Source organism: Oryzias melastigma, linkage group LG18 (genome assembly GCF_002922805.2).
Source record: "Oryzias melastigma strain HK-1 linkage group LG18, ASM292280v2, whole genome shotgun sequence".
NCBI classification, from domain to species: domain Eukaryota; kingdom Metazoa; phylum Chordata; class Actinopteri; order Beloniformes; family Adrianichthyidae; genus Oryzias; species Oryzias melastigma.
Window position 1 is genome coordinate 15,666,889 of NC_050529.1, and position 13,833 is coordinate 15,680,721.

At 44.3% G+C, this 13,833-nt stretch overlaps 1 protein-coding gene across 5 annotated transcripts in view; it reads right to left on the reverse strand.

Annotated features, from left to right (window-relative positions):
- Window positions 1–11,401, reverse strand: part of pcdh7b (protocadherin 7b) — a 147,016-nt gene extending 135,615 nt beyond the window's left edge. For 3 of the 5 annotated variants that reach the window (XM_036216936.1, XM_024288173.2, XM_036216934.1), the window contains exon 1: window positions 6,810–11,400. In XM_036216936.1, the coding sequence (XP_036072829.1) occupies window positions 6,810–9,881 (3,072 nt within the window). In that variant the 5' untranslated portion in view covers window positions 9,882–11,400. Of the gene's footprint in view, window positions 1–6,809 lie in introns of all 5 variants that reach the window. The other 2 variants (XM_036216933.1, XM_024288172.2) reach the window with 2 other exon arrangements.
- Between the last annotated feature and the right edge of the window lie 2,432 nt (window positions 11,402–13,833).

The window sequence follows — 13,833 nt, forward strand, 5'->3', positions numbered from 1 at the left end:
CCTTTAGATCAAAATATGATCGGACACAAAATAGAAAAAAAAAAATACTTCCTGCAACAAGCACAATCCCAGGTACTGAGTGAGATGATCCAACAAACATCCATTTATCCATCCCTCTTCAGAACCCGGCAAATCCCTTTTAGGGTCACAGGGCTGCTGGAGCCAACCCAGCTGGGGTACTCTAAACCTAAAATAAAATAGTCCAGGTAATCCTTTACATGACTTTTTCTATTATGGATGACTAAGAGTCCTCACTGATATATTGCTGAACTTGTTAACCTCCCTCTCTCTTTGTATCCACACACTTATACCCATCATTTCATCAACACTTCCACTTCAAAAGGCACTAAAAGGCAACATTCTACCTACAGGTAGATACGTGTACAGTAAATCATCTGTAAAGTTTGTGAGAAAAGTTATGGATCACATACATCTGGCTTGCATCGCTTCTATTCTTGTCTCCACGAAGGCCATTTGCCGTTAGCAATGTTGTCACGGCTAACGGCGAATGGCTTTTAAATCACCACCTCCTGACGAGGGCCACGGACCCTTTCCGACAGCTGCCTTGACATCACGGACCTGTGCGGACGCCGTAGACAGGAAATGATTCATCTGATTCGCTTCTGAGACTCCTCCAGTTTTTAGCGTGGGGGGTGGAAAGAAGCACACGTGAGGACATGTGAAAGACAGAGCTAGCTTGTTCAAAAGAATCAAATGTGTAAAAAAAAAAGAAAAAGAAAAGACAGCTAGCTAGTCTAAAAATTAGTTGTTAAAGAAAAAAGGTGGGGCTTGGTTGTTTAAAATCTCGGTTGTAAAAATTAAGACTAAAAACAGTAAAAAACAAAAAAGGAACACAGACACACTAAAGAAAGAGCTAGCTTGTTTTAAAAATGGTGTAAAAGAAAGGACAAACTATTAAAAAGAAGCACACGTTGGCATATGCTAAAGATAGAGCTATCATTGTTTAAAAATATGGTTAAAAAAATCGAAAATAACCACACACAATTACATACCAATGACAGGGCAATCTTGTTTAAAATAATCTGGCGTGTAAAGAAAGAAGAACTTAAAATATCCAAAAACACAGGTGAGCATATACTAAAAACAGAGCTAGCTTGTTAAAAAAAATCAAATATAACAGAAAAAAGATGGCGAGCTAGTCTAAAAAATCAAGTGTTAAAGAAAGAAGATATTTGGTTTGGTTTAAAAACTCAGTGGTAAAAAAATAAGAACAAAAACAAAACAATTAAAAAGTACAAAAAGACACACTAACAACAGAGCTAGCTTGTTAAAAAAAAGTGTAATAGACGGAACTAAAAAAATAAAAAGAACCACACTTTTGAACAGAGCTAGCTTGTTTGAAATATGTGGTGTAAAGGAAAGAAGAACGTAAAAAAACAAAGAGCACATGAAAAAATGCTAAAGACAGAGCTAGCTTGTTAACAAATCTGGTAAAAAAGAATAACAAAAAAAAAATTACTAAAGACAGCTTAATTTTAACTGGAGCTAAAGAAAGAAGACATTGCTAGCTAGTTAAAAAATATATCCTGTAAACGAGAGAAGAACAAAAAAGAAACTAAGAAATTAGCACGGGAGTCCATGCTAAAAGTAGAGCTAGCTTGTTGAAAAAAAACCTGCTGTAAATAAAAGAACAGAAAAAGTCACCTTAGCCACCTGTTTGAATGAACACGAGAAGCATAAATAGGCGGCGGTGTTGTCTGCTAGACAAAAGCTGAATAAATAAACCGTGTTACTAGAAGCTTTTGCTTTGCCAGGCGCTGTTGCAACTTTGATGAGCATTACCGTTTTGCCTATTAACCCCACAAACAACAAGCCTTTACTTTTGATCCGTGTTGCGATCCAAGTCTCTGACAGAGAACTGTTCCCCAGGGTTGCGAGTCTGTGGAGCTAAGTGATGTTCTCATTTAGTCGCAATTTTTTTTTTTTTTTTTTTTTTCTCTTAAGAGTCGATGTGAGGGGACAGCTATGGAGAAAACAAGCGGGCTGGCACTGCACATCATAAACCTTGGGAGCCTTGTAAAAGTCAGTTTACTGTACAAACTCGTCCTAACAGTTGCTATGGGAAGAAAAAAAAAGGAAGCGTGTGATATGGTGAGTGTGCAGTGATTGATAGTGGCACGGGAAGGGGAGAATCTGCAAAAAAATGTGAGGCAGCTTTATCCTGGTGAGCCCCATCTAATGTGATCTCTGCCGAGTATGAAATGAAATTCCATTTTTCCGCGACGTGAAATTGAAAGAAGCGGCGAGGAGAAGGTGGCATCCTCGTCACTGCCACTTACAATCAGCGGCATGGAGAGCAATCAAGGTGGCATCTGGCTCACCCCCCACCCCCCCACTCCCGAGCCCACCCCCGCCTTATTGCCATTCTCCTTTTACAAGTGTTGAGGCTCCTTCAGCATCTTCTGTCATGAGTGTTTATTTGCAGCGCAACTGGAAAAGAGGGCGCTTAGGAGGCGGCCTAGAATGAAGACAAAGCTGTTATTTTTCCAAGTATAGGCAACAAATAAATAAATAAATGTAAAAAAATTATCCAGGGCGATATTGCAGCCGCTATAGCAACCAGTTACAGCAATCTCCCCGGCTTTCCTATTTCAGTCTCCAACCAATTCTGCCGGCATATCAGGTACGTCTAATCCTTTGATTAGTAATTGCCTCGGAGCGAAAGCATTCAAATCACCAAACAAAATTATCCCAGAAAAATGCTGCCCGCTGCAATTTCACAAGCATTGCTGTGCTCTCTGTGCGCTGCTTCCACTCTGTTTCTTTTTTTTTATTTCGCAACCTAAACAACAAAAGGCCCAAGTGGCTGTAGATTGAATTAGACTGTAATAGATCCAAAACAATTCTGATAGCATTAGACACAGTCAGCAGCACCAAGGACATGCTCTGATAATAAAGCGGCAATAAATAAATCAGTTCACTACACATCATTTTAGCTCTTGTAAAAAGAAACACATCCAGTTTCCCCAACTATTCCCTAAAAAAAGTTTTTTGTTTTTTTTTGGTAGAAGCTTTTAACCCTACTTTCAACTGCTATAACTCTGTTGACGCAATTAACGTAATACGGTTTTCCAGTCCTGTTTGAAACTATTCTCTATCAGCAAAAAGGTCCCAGCTGAGTCACTGCCTCACCACTACTTGTTATTAATTAAAAAGTGAAATTACAAAAAAACATTTGAGATTTTGAGGTTCATGTCAGATCCACTGCATTTACAAAACATATTGATATTGGTATCGATATCGGAGATATTGACCGGTATCGGGTCAATACCCTAATGCTCAGTATCGCACACCCCTAGTGGCTTGGCTATAAAGATGTCCTTTGTACCAGTAATGGCCACTTCATGGCAATTTTCTTTACGTCAGAATCTGTTGGTAGTTACCGTAACTGTGTAAACGGTTTATGAGTCAAAAAAAAGTCAACACTGGAGCTACAGCTTTGGTGTTAAAGGGTTAAGACTGTTGTACTGGGAGCATCCTCAGATATTACTTAAAGAATTGGTTTTAGTTAGGCAATCAAAAAATACTTTATCAGTTGTGGCTTTTTACAGGTGTTAACGTAAACGTGCTAAGTTGAAACAAATGAGCCCACAGAGAAAGAGCTACATTTTCATATTGGTTTCCTGTACTGCCTGCCAACCTCAAGGGCAATCACATCCTCCGTTTTGGCTACAAACACCACCTCGGTAACCTTCATTTGCATGGCGATATTGCTTGTCCCGTGCGAGTGGCGGTGGGATTTGAGCGTTTGCCCCTATGCAAATGGGAAGCTGGGCGACCTCATTCAGCCTGTACACGGGGTGGAGCGACGACGTGGCGCCCGTAGGAACAGCTGCTCGGAGGGCCGTAGAAACAAGTGCTAGGAGCGAAGTTCCAGCCAATGTCCGGTTATGCTTGCTGCATTAGCCCGCAGGCAAGATAACCTAGTTTAAGTGTGTGAACCAGGCCTTCGTCTGCCCTGAGGGGCTAAGCTGCAAGAGCGCAGAATACAAGCTGCTGTGGCTCACCACTGATTAAAAGTGATCCACCTGGGCACAAGTGGCGCTTTGAAGTGCAATGATGAAACAAAAGCTGATGGCTTGTGTTAATTCAAGGGCTAAGTGATTTTATTGCTCCCTCTATTACTGGTGGACTGCATTATTTTCCGGCGCTAGCGTGAATGGTCTGCATAAAGTAATAAAGTTGAGTGCACTGGTAAAAGAAAACACTTCATCGACTCAAAGCAGGTTAAAAGAAGGTGGAGCATCTATGCTTCCCAAAAAGTGGGAGGGAAATGACAAGAATATCAACTAAAAAAAGTCAGATTGGATGACGTTGATGATACGCCCACACAACAATCGTATGTTATTGACTTTTTCATTAAGTGATGGGCTAGAAGCAAAGATTTGCTTCCCCCCAGTTGCCTAGTTACCTATTCCTGCAAGTTATCTTGGGTAGTGGTGTGTTTTGGTAAGAGAAGAGGGTCATTAAGGCTAAATCTTATACCTCTAAGACCACAGTCGGCGTTTAGCCCGATCGTTTCTTGTTGTCATCTCTAGTTGTCAAACCTAAACTGGAGTCCCAGGATGAAACAGTGAGAGCCATTCTCTTGAACAAGGCCGCCTTTCATCAATCTCTCTATAGATGCTCAAGAAGATTCCAGAATACCAAAGATTTCATGTATTCCACAATACATTTAAAAATAAAAAACAGGAGATTTTATGTATTATTGCCAAAAACAGTGTCTTGTTGTCTTTACGCTTAAAACCTTCCCTCTGATTCAGGTTTTGACAACATATTTCCTCCGGCACACGCGCACGTGTCCTTGAGTGTTGTCTCAAGCTCAGGAGGCCAGACAACAGCATATATTTTTAGACGCGGTGTCTCTAAAGCCAAGAGCATGACCGCTTCCCCGCCTAATCTGATAAAGATGTAGCTGTTTAATGCCATAAATTGGAGCACATGAGCAAACACCTTCCCTTCAATTAGCTTGCCTTTGCACAGCAATCGCATTCACGACTGAGAAAAAGTCTCAACGGTCTGGGTTTCCCCAACCTAATGGGTACAAATTTGTAATTTGAATAACTGCTGGATGCTGTATATTCGATTACAAACCCATCTGCACAACTTGGTAAATACAAACAATAGTGTATGACTGCTTTTTATATTGAAAGATTGTGACTTTATTTCAGTTTTTTTTATGTATATATAAAAGAAAAGTGCTTCCATGAGAATTCCTGCAGCATTAATGCAGAAGGTAAATAAATAATTATATAAGCGGAGCATAGTGACACACAATACATGCTGCTGCCGCAGCAGCAAATAGAGTGCCCTTTTAATTATGCAGGAGACATCCGAAAGCAACAGCACTCCTCACACTCCGGGAAGCAGCTCAGTGAATACACCATATTAGAGGCTGTAACAGACAGAGCCGGGGAGAAGAAGGAAAAAAAGAAAAAAGGGAAGGGAAGGGGAGAGCAGCGGAAAAAATGGGGACTGAAATGATTTGAGATGAGAAATACCGAAGAGAAGGGAAAAGAAGGGAGGGATGGATGGGAGTTACAGAGACACCAGAGCAGAGATTAAAAAAAAAGGAAAAGACAAGGCACAAGATCACTATTGTAAGTGGTATGATGCAGCGGAGGCTTAGAAAAAAGCATAGTGGCATCAACTGGGGCAAAACAGGATGCAAACAAGTTCCATACACGACCAAAGAGAGCCAACAACGGACACTTATAAACGACCGGAACAATACAAGGCAAGACTTCAACTCTGAAGAAATAGAACTGAAATAAAGTAAAAGAGAGATCAATATTTCATTAAAACTGTAATGTACAGGGATGGTGTTATCGTCCCTTAAAAAATATACTAAAGGCTTGTTCTAAAGAGTTTGAAGGAAAATTCTCTCTATCGTTGCACCAGGACAACAATACGAAGACACTAGGAAAGAATTCCCTAACACTTATGGAGATGAAATATTCAAATCAAATACAACCTCTGACAAGACTGAAATATAAAAAGCTACATAGAAAAGTAGAAAAGAGGCCATTAGTAGGTATTTGTATACAGGCAAAATGATAGGACACTGAGGGGAAATATCAGTGACGATATCCGATTTTGCTGTGAGGTCAATGGATTGATGCAAATCTCAAACCAAGGTGGAATGTTAATGTGGCTTCCTGGTTAGGTGTTCCTACTCTAACAGCAACTATAAAAGTCACTCTGGATTCTTGCAAAACCACAACCAAGTTGATTTTTCAACCTTTTTTCTACTACCGTTCCTTACACCTCCTAAGAAGAAAGGGCAAGCCCCGTAACAGTCAGAGGGGCAGGTCAGGGCCTGACACTTCTAAGGACGGTGGGGGGATTGTTGCCAGCTCCCATCATCCACCCCTTTGGGTCGTAATAACTGCAAACCAAGTCCTTATGTGAGCTGTCTGCTACACTCAAACACATTTTTTGCCGGGGTTAGTAGCTGTGACACCCCTGACGGAAAAGGCAGCCTGGATCCACGCTGCGATGCGAGTGAAAACACTCAGACATGTTTGGTCAAGGGGTAACTGAATCCCCTAGCCAGCCCTCTCTGAACCTTTTCCATTTCTTCCCATATAACATGTGAATGGCACTCCAAACCCCAAACTGATCAATACCACTAACTTGACACACATTAGCACCATAAAGGCAACAAGACTACTGAGACTAGCACTGTCAGAAAGCATTATGGTGGAAAGAACACTAAGAGGAAGAGGCAGGAGACATTTAGGAGTGGTGGAGGGAAACAACGGAACACTGACGTGAGCTTTTCTTACCTGTTTGTTGTATTTGTTGATCGTTTGAGTGCTGTACTCGGAGCAGTGGTCAGATCCGAGGGAAATGTTATCTCCGGTGCCGACAAAGGTGTTAGCAGGGGGCAAGTCCTGAACCGCCTGGTGCTTTTTTCCCGCCGTCGGCGACTGTGGGTGAAGCTGGACTGTGGGGAGCGGCGAACTGGACTTGTAGTGCCGCGCCAGGTCTGGGCTCCCCGGCCCGCCATTCACTGAACGGTACCTGCCCATGCCGGGGCTGTCCGACAGCTTTTCGCTGACGCCGTCGTAGCGCTGCCCGTTGGGTTTAGAGGCCTCTACAGTGACTATGCTGCTATAGAGGGGCTGTTTGGACTTCTGTTTCTTCTTATCCTTCTTAGGCTTTTTGGACTTCTCATGCTGCTGTGGCGTAAAAAAGTCTTCGTGGTCCTTCTTGCCAGCCTCATAGCCATTCTTGTTCTTTGGGCGACAATAACGGGCCATGACAACAACCAGAATGATGAGAATGACAGTCATAATGCCTGATACCACTCCAATTACAATACTCAGACGCTGTTTGCTTAGATCATAGTTGGGGTCCCCTGCAATGTTAGTGTTCAGAGATGTGCTCAAACTCCTAGCCACTAGGGCCTCCACTATTGTGGAGTTAGACAGAGTCTCATTAACATAAACATGAACCAGAGTGGTGGTGCTCTGAGAGGGTTGCCCGTTGTCATTCACCTGGATCACCAATCTGTGGAGGCCATAGTGCTTCTGCTCCAGCTTAGCCATCAGCGAAATGACCCCAGTCGCCCCATCAATCTCAAACAGCTTGAAGGGGTTACCCCCGATGATGCTGTAGTTGAGGTCTGCATTGATCCCGGTGTCTGTATCTGTGGCTATGACCGTCCTGACTACCGTCCTGACAGTACTGGAGGGAGGAAGGAGCGTGTAGGAGCTGTTTATGGGGAAAGTTACTGTTGGAGCATTGTCATTCTCATCCATGACAAAGAGTGAGACTGTGGCTGTGGCAGATCTGGGAGGGTCGCCCCCATCCACAGCTTTGACGCGAAACGTGTACGTAGTTTTCTGCTCTCTGTCAAAGGAGAGGGTGGAGAAAATAGTCCCGGTCTCGTTCTCGATGGAAAAGATCTCCTCCTCTTCCTCAATAAAAAGCCCCATCTCAGCGTTTTGCCCTTTATCAGCATCAATTACAGTAACCATGCCAACTGGGCTGTTTGGATCAAGGTTCTCTTTGACATAGAAGGTGAACACATCTTGCATGAACTTTGGTTCATTGTCATTCTTATCGTCCACAAGGACAACCACGGTTGCAGAACCCTGAAGGGTGTTTATGCCCTTATCTTTAGCTATTACTTTGAATTCGTAGCGCTCTTTTTGCTCTCTATCCAGGTTGGTGTTTACTCGTATGTCTCCACTGTCTGCGTCGATAGAGAAAATCCCATTTACTGATGAGTCTAGGGAATAGGCTATTTCCGCATTCTTTCCACTATCTGCATCAGCGGCTGTCACTGTTGTCACCCTCTCGCCAGGAGCATTGTTTTCTGGGAAAGACACTTGAACTACATTTTTGCTGAAGGTAGGAGGGTTGTCATTAGTGTCGCCCACTTTGACCAGAAGAGAGTTGTTACTCGTAAGACTGGGGCTCCCGGAGTCCACTGCCACGATGACCACGTTGTATTCCTTTGTGGTCTCGTAGTCCAGCGGAGCAGAGGTGTGGAGGAAGTATTTCTTTTTGTTCTGCTCGTCCATCTCACTTGCTGGTTTGAGCTGAAAGGGCACATCTCCTACAACTGTGCAGGTCACGATGCCGTTTTCCCCCTGATCGCGGTCCGACACCTGGACCAAAGCGATGGGCGTGTCCACAACCACATCCTCGGCCACATTGGCCACCCCGTCTTTGAGGAAAATGCGTCCAATTTTGCGGATCTCGATGGCGGGGACGTTGTCGTTTTCGTCTTTGATGTTTAACACCACCGTGGCCTTGTCCATTTTGGGGGGTTGGCCTCGGTCACGGGCCATTACCGAGAACCTCAGCTGGCTCACTTCTTCACGGTCGATGCGGTGCAACACACTCAGCCACCCTGTGCTCTCGTCCAACCTCAGCAGCCTCCTCACTGACTCTGTGGCCGCCCCAAACACATATTCAATCTGACCGTTAACCCCCACGTCTGCGTCGGCCGCTTTCAGCTGTAGTATCGGGGAACCGGGGGAACTGTTCTCCGGCAAGTCAGCTTCATACACGCTCTTCTCAAACCGAGGGTTGTTGTCGTTCACGTCAGTGATCATTACCCTCAAAATGGCCTGAGAGGAGCGAGGGGGGTCTCCTCCGTCCCTAACGCGCAACGTGAGCTCATAGGAGTCTCTCTGTTCCCTATCAAGGGCCCCTTTAATAATGAGTTGGGGCTGCTTCTCTCCATCAGTGGTGTCAGCAACTTGGAGTTCAAACACGCTGCTCCTGCTCGCTCCCTCCTCAAATCTCCTCTTCCCAGAGTACGAATCCCCAGAGGACCCCGAGCGCCTCGAGTTTTCTCCATTGTCCTGAATGAGCTCATATCTCTCAATCCCATTCCTGCCAAAATCTCTGTCTGTAGCTGTGGGCAGCAGATAAAGGGTTCCAATGGGTCTGTTTTCCTCCACAGACAGTGTCAGGACAGGGGACGGGAACGATGGGGTGTTGTCATTTATATCTAAAATGGTGACTTTCCCCTCGAAGAGGTCGACCCAGCTCTGTGCCGGCCCGATCACCGACACTTCGAAATCTATAAAGCACTCGTTTTCGTCAAATATCATTTGGCACTGCTGTAGTTTCTCACGGTCAATCCGCTTCTCGTTGGTGGTGAGCTCGCCTGTTATATTGTCTATTTTGAAAAACTCTGAGCCGGACTCCAGGGTGAATGTCACCTCCCTGGACCCGGCCACCATGCCCAGGTCTCCGGCCACATTGCCCACCCTCACATCGGCCGGTCCCTCTTCAGCCAAACGGTACCGGAGCACCTGCTTGGCATCTGGCTGATGCACAAGCTGCAGGATGAGCATGCAATAGTACAAACAGTCCACTGCAGCAGTAGTCCTCATCGTTCCCCTTGTTGAAATGAATGTCCACTGAAATAAAAAATTATATCAAAAGTGTTTCACTGGTGGAGAGTCTGATGGGGAGATGGAGTTTAAGAGCAAAGCTCCTTGCTTTGGGATGCGTGAGACTTCATCCTCCGGACACTTCATCCATCTGCTGCAGTGGAAAGCAGCAAAGTGCACAAGGCTTCTTTTCTTTCTTTTTTTTATTATTTTATGTAGAAAAAAAGGGGGAAAAATGCTAAATGCAAGAGAGGATCCGCAAAAATGCTGACTGACACAAGCGTAAAAGCCAAAAAAAAAAAAAAAAAATACTGATCCAAGCGTCAGCAGAAAGTCAATTCAGTCCACGTCGCTCCGTTTTACCTACAGTTTGTTGGATTTAAATGTGTTCGTTTTCTGGGTGAGGCTGCACTATTCCTCTGTCCACAGATGAAGGGATTCGCTCAAATGCCCGCGCACTTTCCAAACTCCTCTCCACCGGTGCGTGCGGACTGCATGCGCGCGGAGCTGCAACCTGCCCGGTCCGGCTTCCGATTCTCCTCCAAGTCACTCGCAACAAGCAGAACGGATAGTCTCTCTCTCTCTCCTTACAAGATGTACAAGGGAGGGAAAAAGGGAGGGAGGGGGCAAATAAAAAAAAGGTGGCAAAAATCTGGGTTGTGGATAAAATAATGAAGGAAAATCAGAAAAAAAGACAAATCCAGCGAAGCTTTTTAGGAAGCGTGGGTTGAATTCCCGGCTGTCTCCAGCATGTTCATCCCCGCTCTTTCACCTGCAGACACGCCGCGCGTGTTGGCAGCCCCTATCTGCAGCACTGTGAGAGGGATTCACAAATGATATTGCAGTCCCCCCCTCCTCGCTCCATCTCCTCCCTCTCTCTTTCTCCCAATGCCTCTCCGGCTCTCTCCATCTCTACCCCCCTCCCCTCCTCTCCTTCCCTTCAAGCAGCGCACGTAAACAAGGTCGGAGTTGGCCGGGTCCGGAGGGTAGCAGAGAATATACCCCCCTACACACACACCTTGTCCTGAAAACATTTTAGTCTGTGTGATCGGGATTCTCTTGGATTTTTCTGGCCGCGCGTCATTGCGCGCACCGAACAGCCGCCACTAAAGTCCGCGATTGTCACCGATTTTGTTGGCTTTTTCGTTTTGGTTGTGTATGGATGTGTAACTTTTACGCACTCTGGGAGGGTCGACATAAGTTATGATGACGCACAGTCCAGGGGGACTGTGTGCGTGCGCAGGTTGGAGAATGCGCACCGTGTCCGGCGGCGCACTGATCCATCCGCTCCGGCCGCATTTGCATGCAGACGGATCGGGGCAAATTGGCTTTAACCGGATCATCTTGGAGAAAGGGGGAGGTTTGTTGCGCATTTACGCACAGGCGCGTGCGGCACTACCATTATTAAGTTCAAAATAATTTCTAAAAAAGAAGACATGATCTTACGCACACACACACTTGTGATTTGGAAACTAATGTTTTATTGGTTGTGCACGCGTGCGTAAAATTATACAGTGAGTGAGCGTAATGATTGAGAGAAGTAGCGAGGGACAGTCATAGAGAGATGGCGGGGGGGATTAAAAAAAGGCAGTCTCAGCAGCTGCACCTTTCACAGACGGCAGCCTGAATTCCAGCAGTGGCTTTATCCTTACTTACGAGCGCCCTCTATCGCCAAATCGTCATCAAAACCGCAGCAGAGGTGCTCTGAACGTGGCAAAAACCAGAATTCTCACGTCGCACGTGCGTTGCAAGCACTTAAATGGATCTGTCTGCACATCAGGACAACAATTTAGAGGGTATTCCAATCAAAGGAGAAAGAAGACGCTTCATTGTTTATCAAACTGTCATAACAAGGAGGCATCCCTGATGGAGAAAAATGCTCCGAAGCAAAACCGAGTCAGAATTATGTATGACCAAAAGCTTAAAACCTTTAGAGTTACTCCAGCTGAGTTTTTTTCCCCACATCCGAATTGATAGAAGTAAATACCCTTCCAGGCATACAGCTTTTTCAAAAGTAAAGCTATTTCCCTGTAGAGGCTTAAATGTAATTTGACAGTTGATGGGAAAGCTCTTTCATGCGCCGACTTTTTCAGCCGTTCCTTCATCAATTCCACCATCTACTATGAGGCTTTGTGTTTAGAAGCTGTGTAAAAAAATCAAAACAGGTGGCAGGAGCTGTAAAACAAATCCATCATTTTCAAAAGAGAGGCTAAATCATCAGTCGGGACCAAAAAGAAAAACATATTGATCAGAGGGAAAAGATGTAAAAAGATCTGGACCTCCACAATAAAGAAGGTAATCGCTTGATCCTCTCCCCCAGTGAGCAAAAAACTCCTTCATGACACCCAACTGAGGGAAGAACGCTCACCGGGAGGGAGACACATCATTATCCACGTCTGCCGAAAACAGGAGACTTCACAGGGGTTCACCACAAGCCGCTGACTATTTATACGTCTCGGCATAAGATGGACGAAGCTGATATTTGACCAAAGCTGGAAAAAACAAATTCTGTGATGGTGTTTTACCTGTACAAGCAAAGGACAGGAGTAAAAGAGTTGTCTCAGGAGCTGCATTTCCATCATAAATATTAGCAAAACTTTATTAAAGTTAAAGTTTCATTAGTTGCCACACTGTGTGAAATTTGTTCTCAACATTTGACCCATCATCTGAGGGAAGGGTGAGCTGCAGACACAGGAACCATTTGGTGGTTTAAACCCCCAGTTTAACCCCTTAATGCTTTGTGTTAGGCAGGAAGACTTTAGGTCTCATTTTTAGGGTATGACCTTCCCTGGATTTGAACTCACGACCTTCCAATCTCAGGGCGGACACTCTACCACAGGGCCACTGAAGTTCTAGAAATGTCGACAATTTTTCGAATGACACTGTTTTCATTAAATCGTGATTATGCAAATAACTTCAAACTAACTCAACCGATAAGTCATTAAAAAAGCAAAACTAGAACTCATCATTATCTATCAAAGGAGACGTCTGCGTCTTAGTCAGGCCACAAGCGGCAAGCTACATGGGAGTAGCTACGGATGAAGAGATTTTGGGAAATCATGGTTTACAGAGGAACAATTCCGCATGACACACTCGACTTTTGTTGACCTGTGATGTTGTTGGACCTTTTATCGTGACTGCTAGCTAAGCGTGGTATCCGTTTCTTTGCTCATGTGACTCATTTTATTAAAATAAAAGTGTTTTCATTGCAGTTTTGCAAAATATGTCAATTTCAATACGCCTAAAACCACCTCCCCCAAGAGCAAAAAACTTTTTCAAAATTGATAATATAAGGCGAATGTGTTTTCGCAAATCCAATTTGCATAATTTCATAGTCAATGGAAACACAGTTACTGATCTGAAGGATATGCTTTGTGATTGTTATACTTTACTCACAGCTACACTTCCAGGTGGATAAAGGTTGTTGTTGGGCAAACCCGTACCCAGATGACCTGCACAATATCTCAAAGTCGCACACCACTTGGTGAGCTTGTAGGATAGGTCGTAGAAGATGCTTAGACAACATGTAAGGCTACATTCACACCAAGCAAGTGACGCGTTAAACACTCATTCTTGAACACACGGTGTTCACACTGGACGAGCAGGGAGGGGCTTCTTTCTTTTCTTTTTCTACTGTATACTAGTGCATATCCCCCACATACAGTTGGAAGATATAGAAATATAGATACCCATACATTACCATACATCGACTGTACTATCAAAGTATCAGTGCATATTTAATGAAGATGTAAATAAAAGTGCATGAGTCATTCTTAGATATATTTGGTGAGTTACTCCAGTGTTTTGTGCTCACACAACCACTAGTTCTATTGAACTGCGTCGTCAGTCACATGACCAGAAGATCTATGAGTTGTGCGTGTTACCCATAGCAACCACACATCATAGCTTAGGTGATTTTTGGTTAAACAATTTTGTATTGGTGACCTTGCAC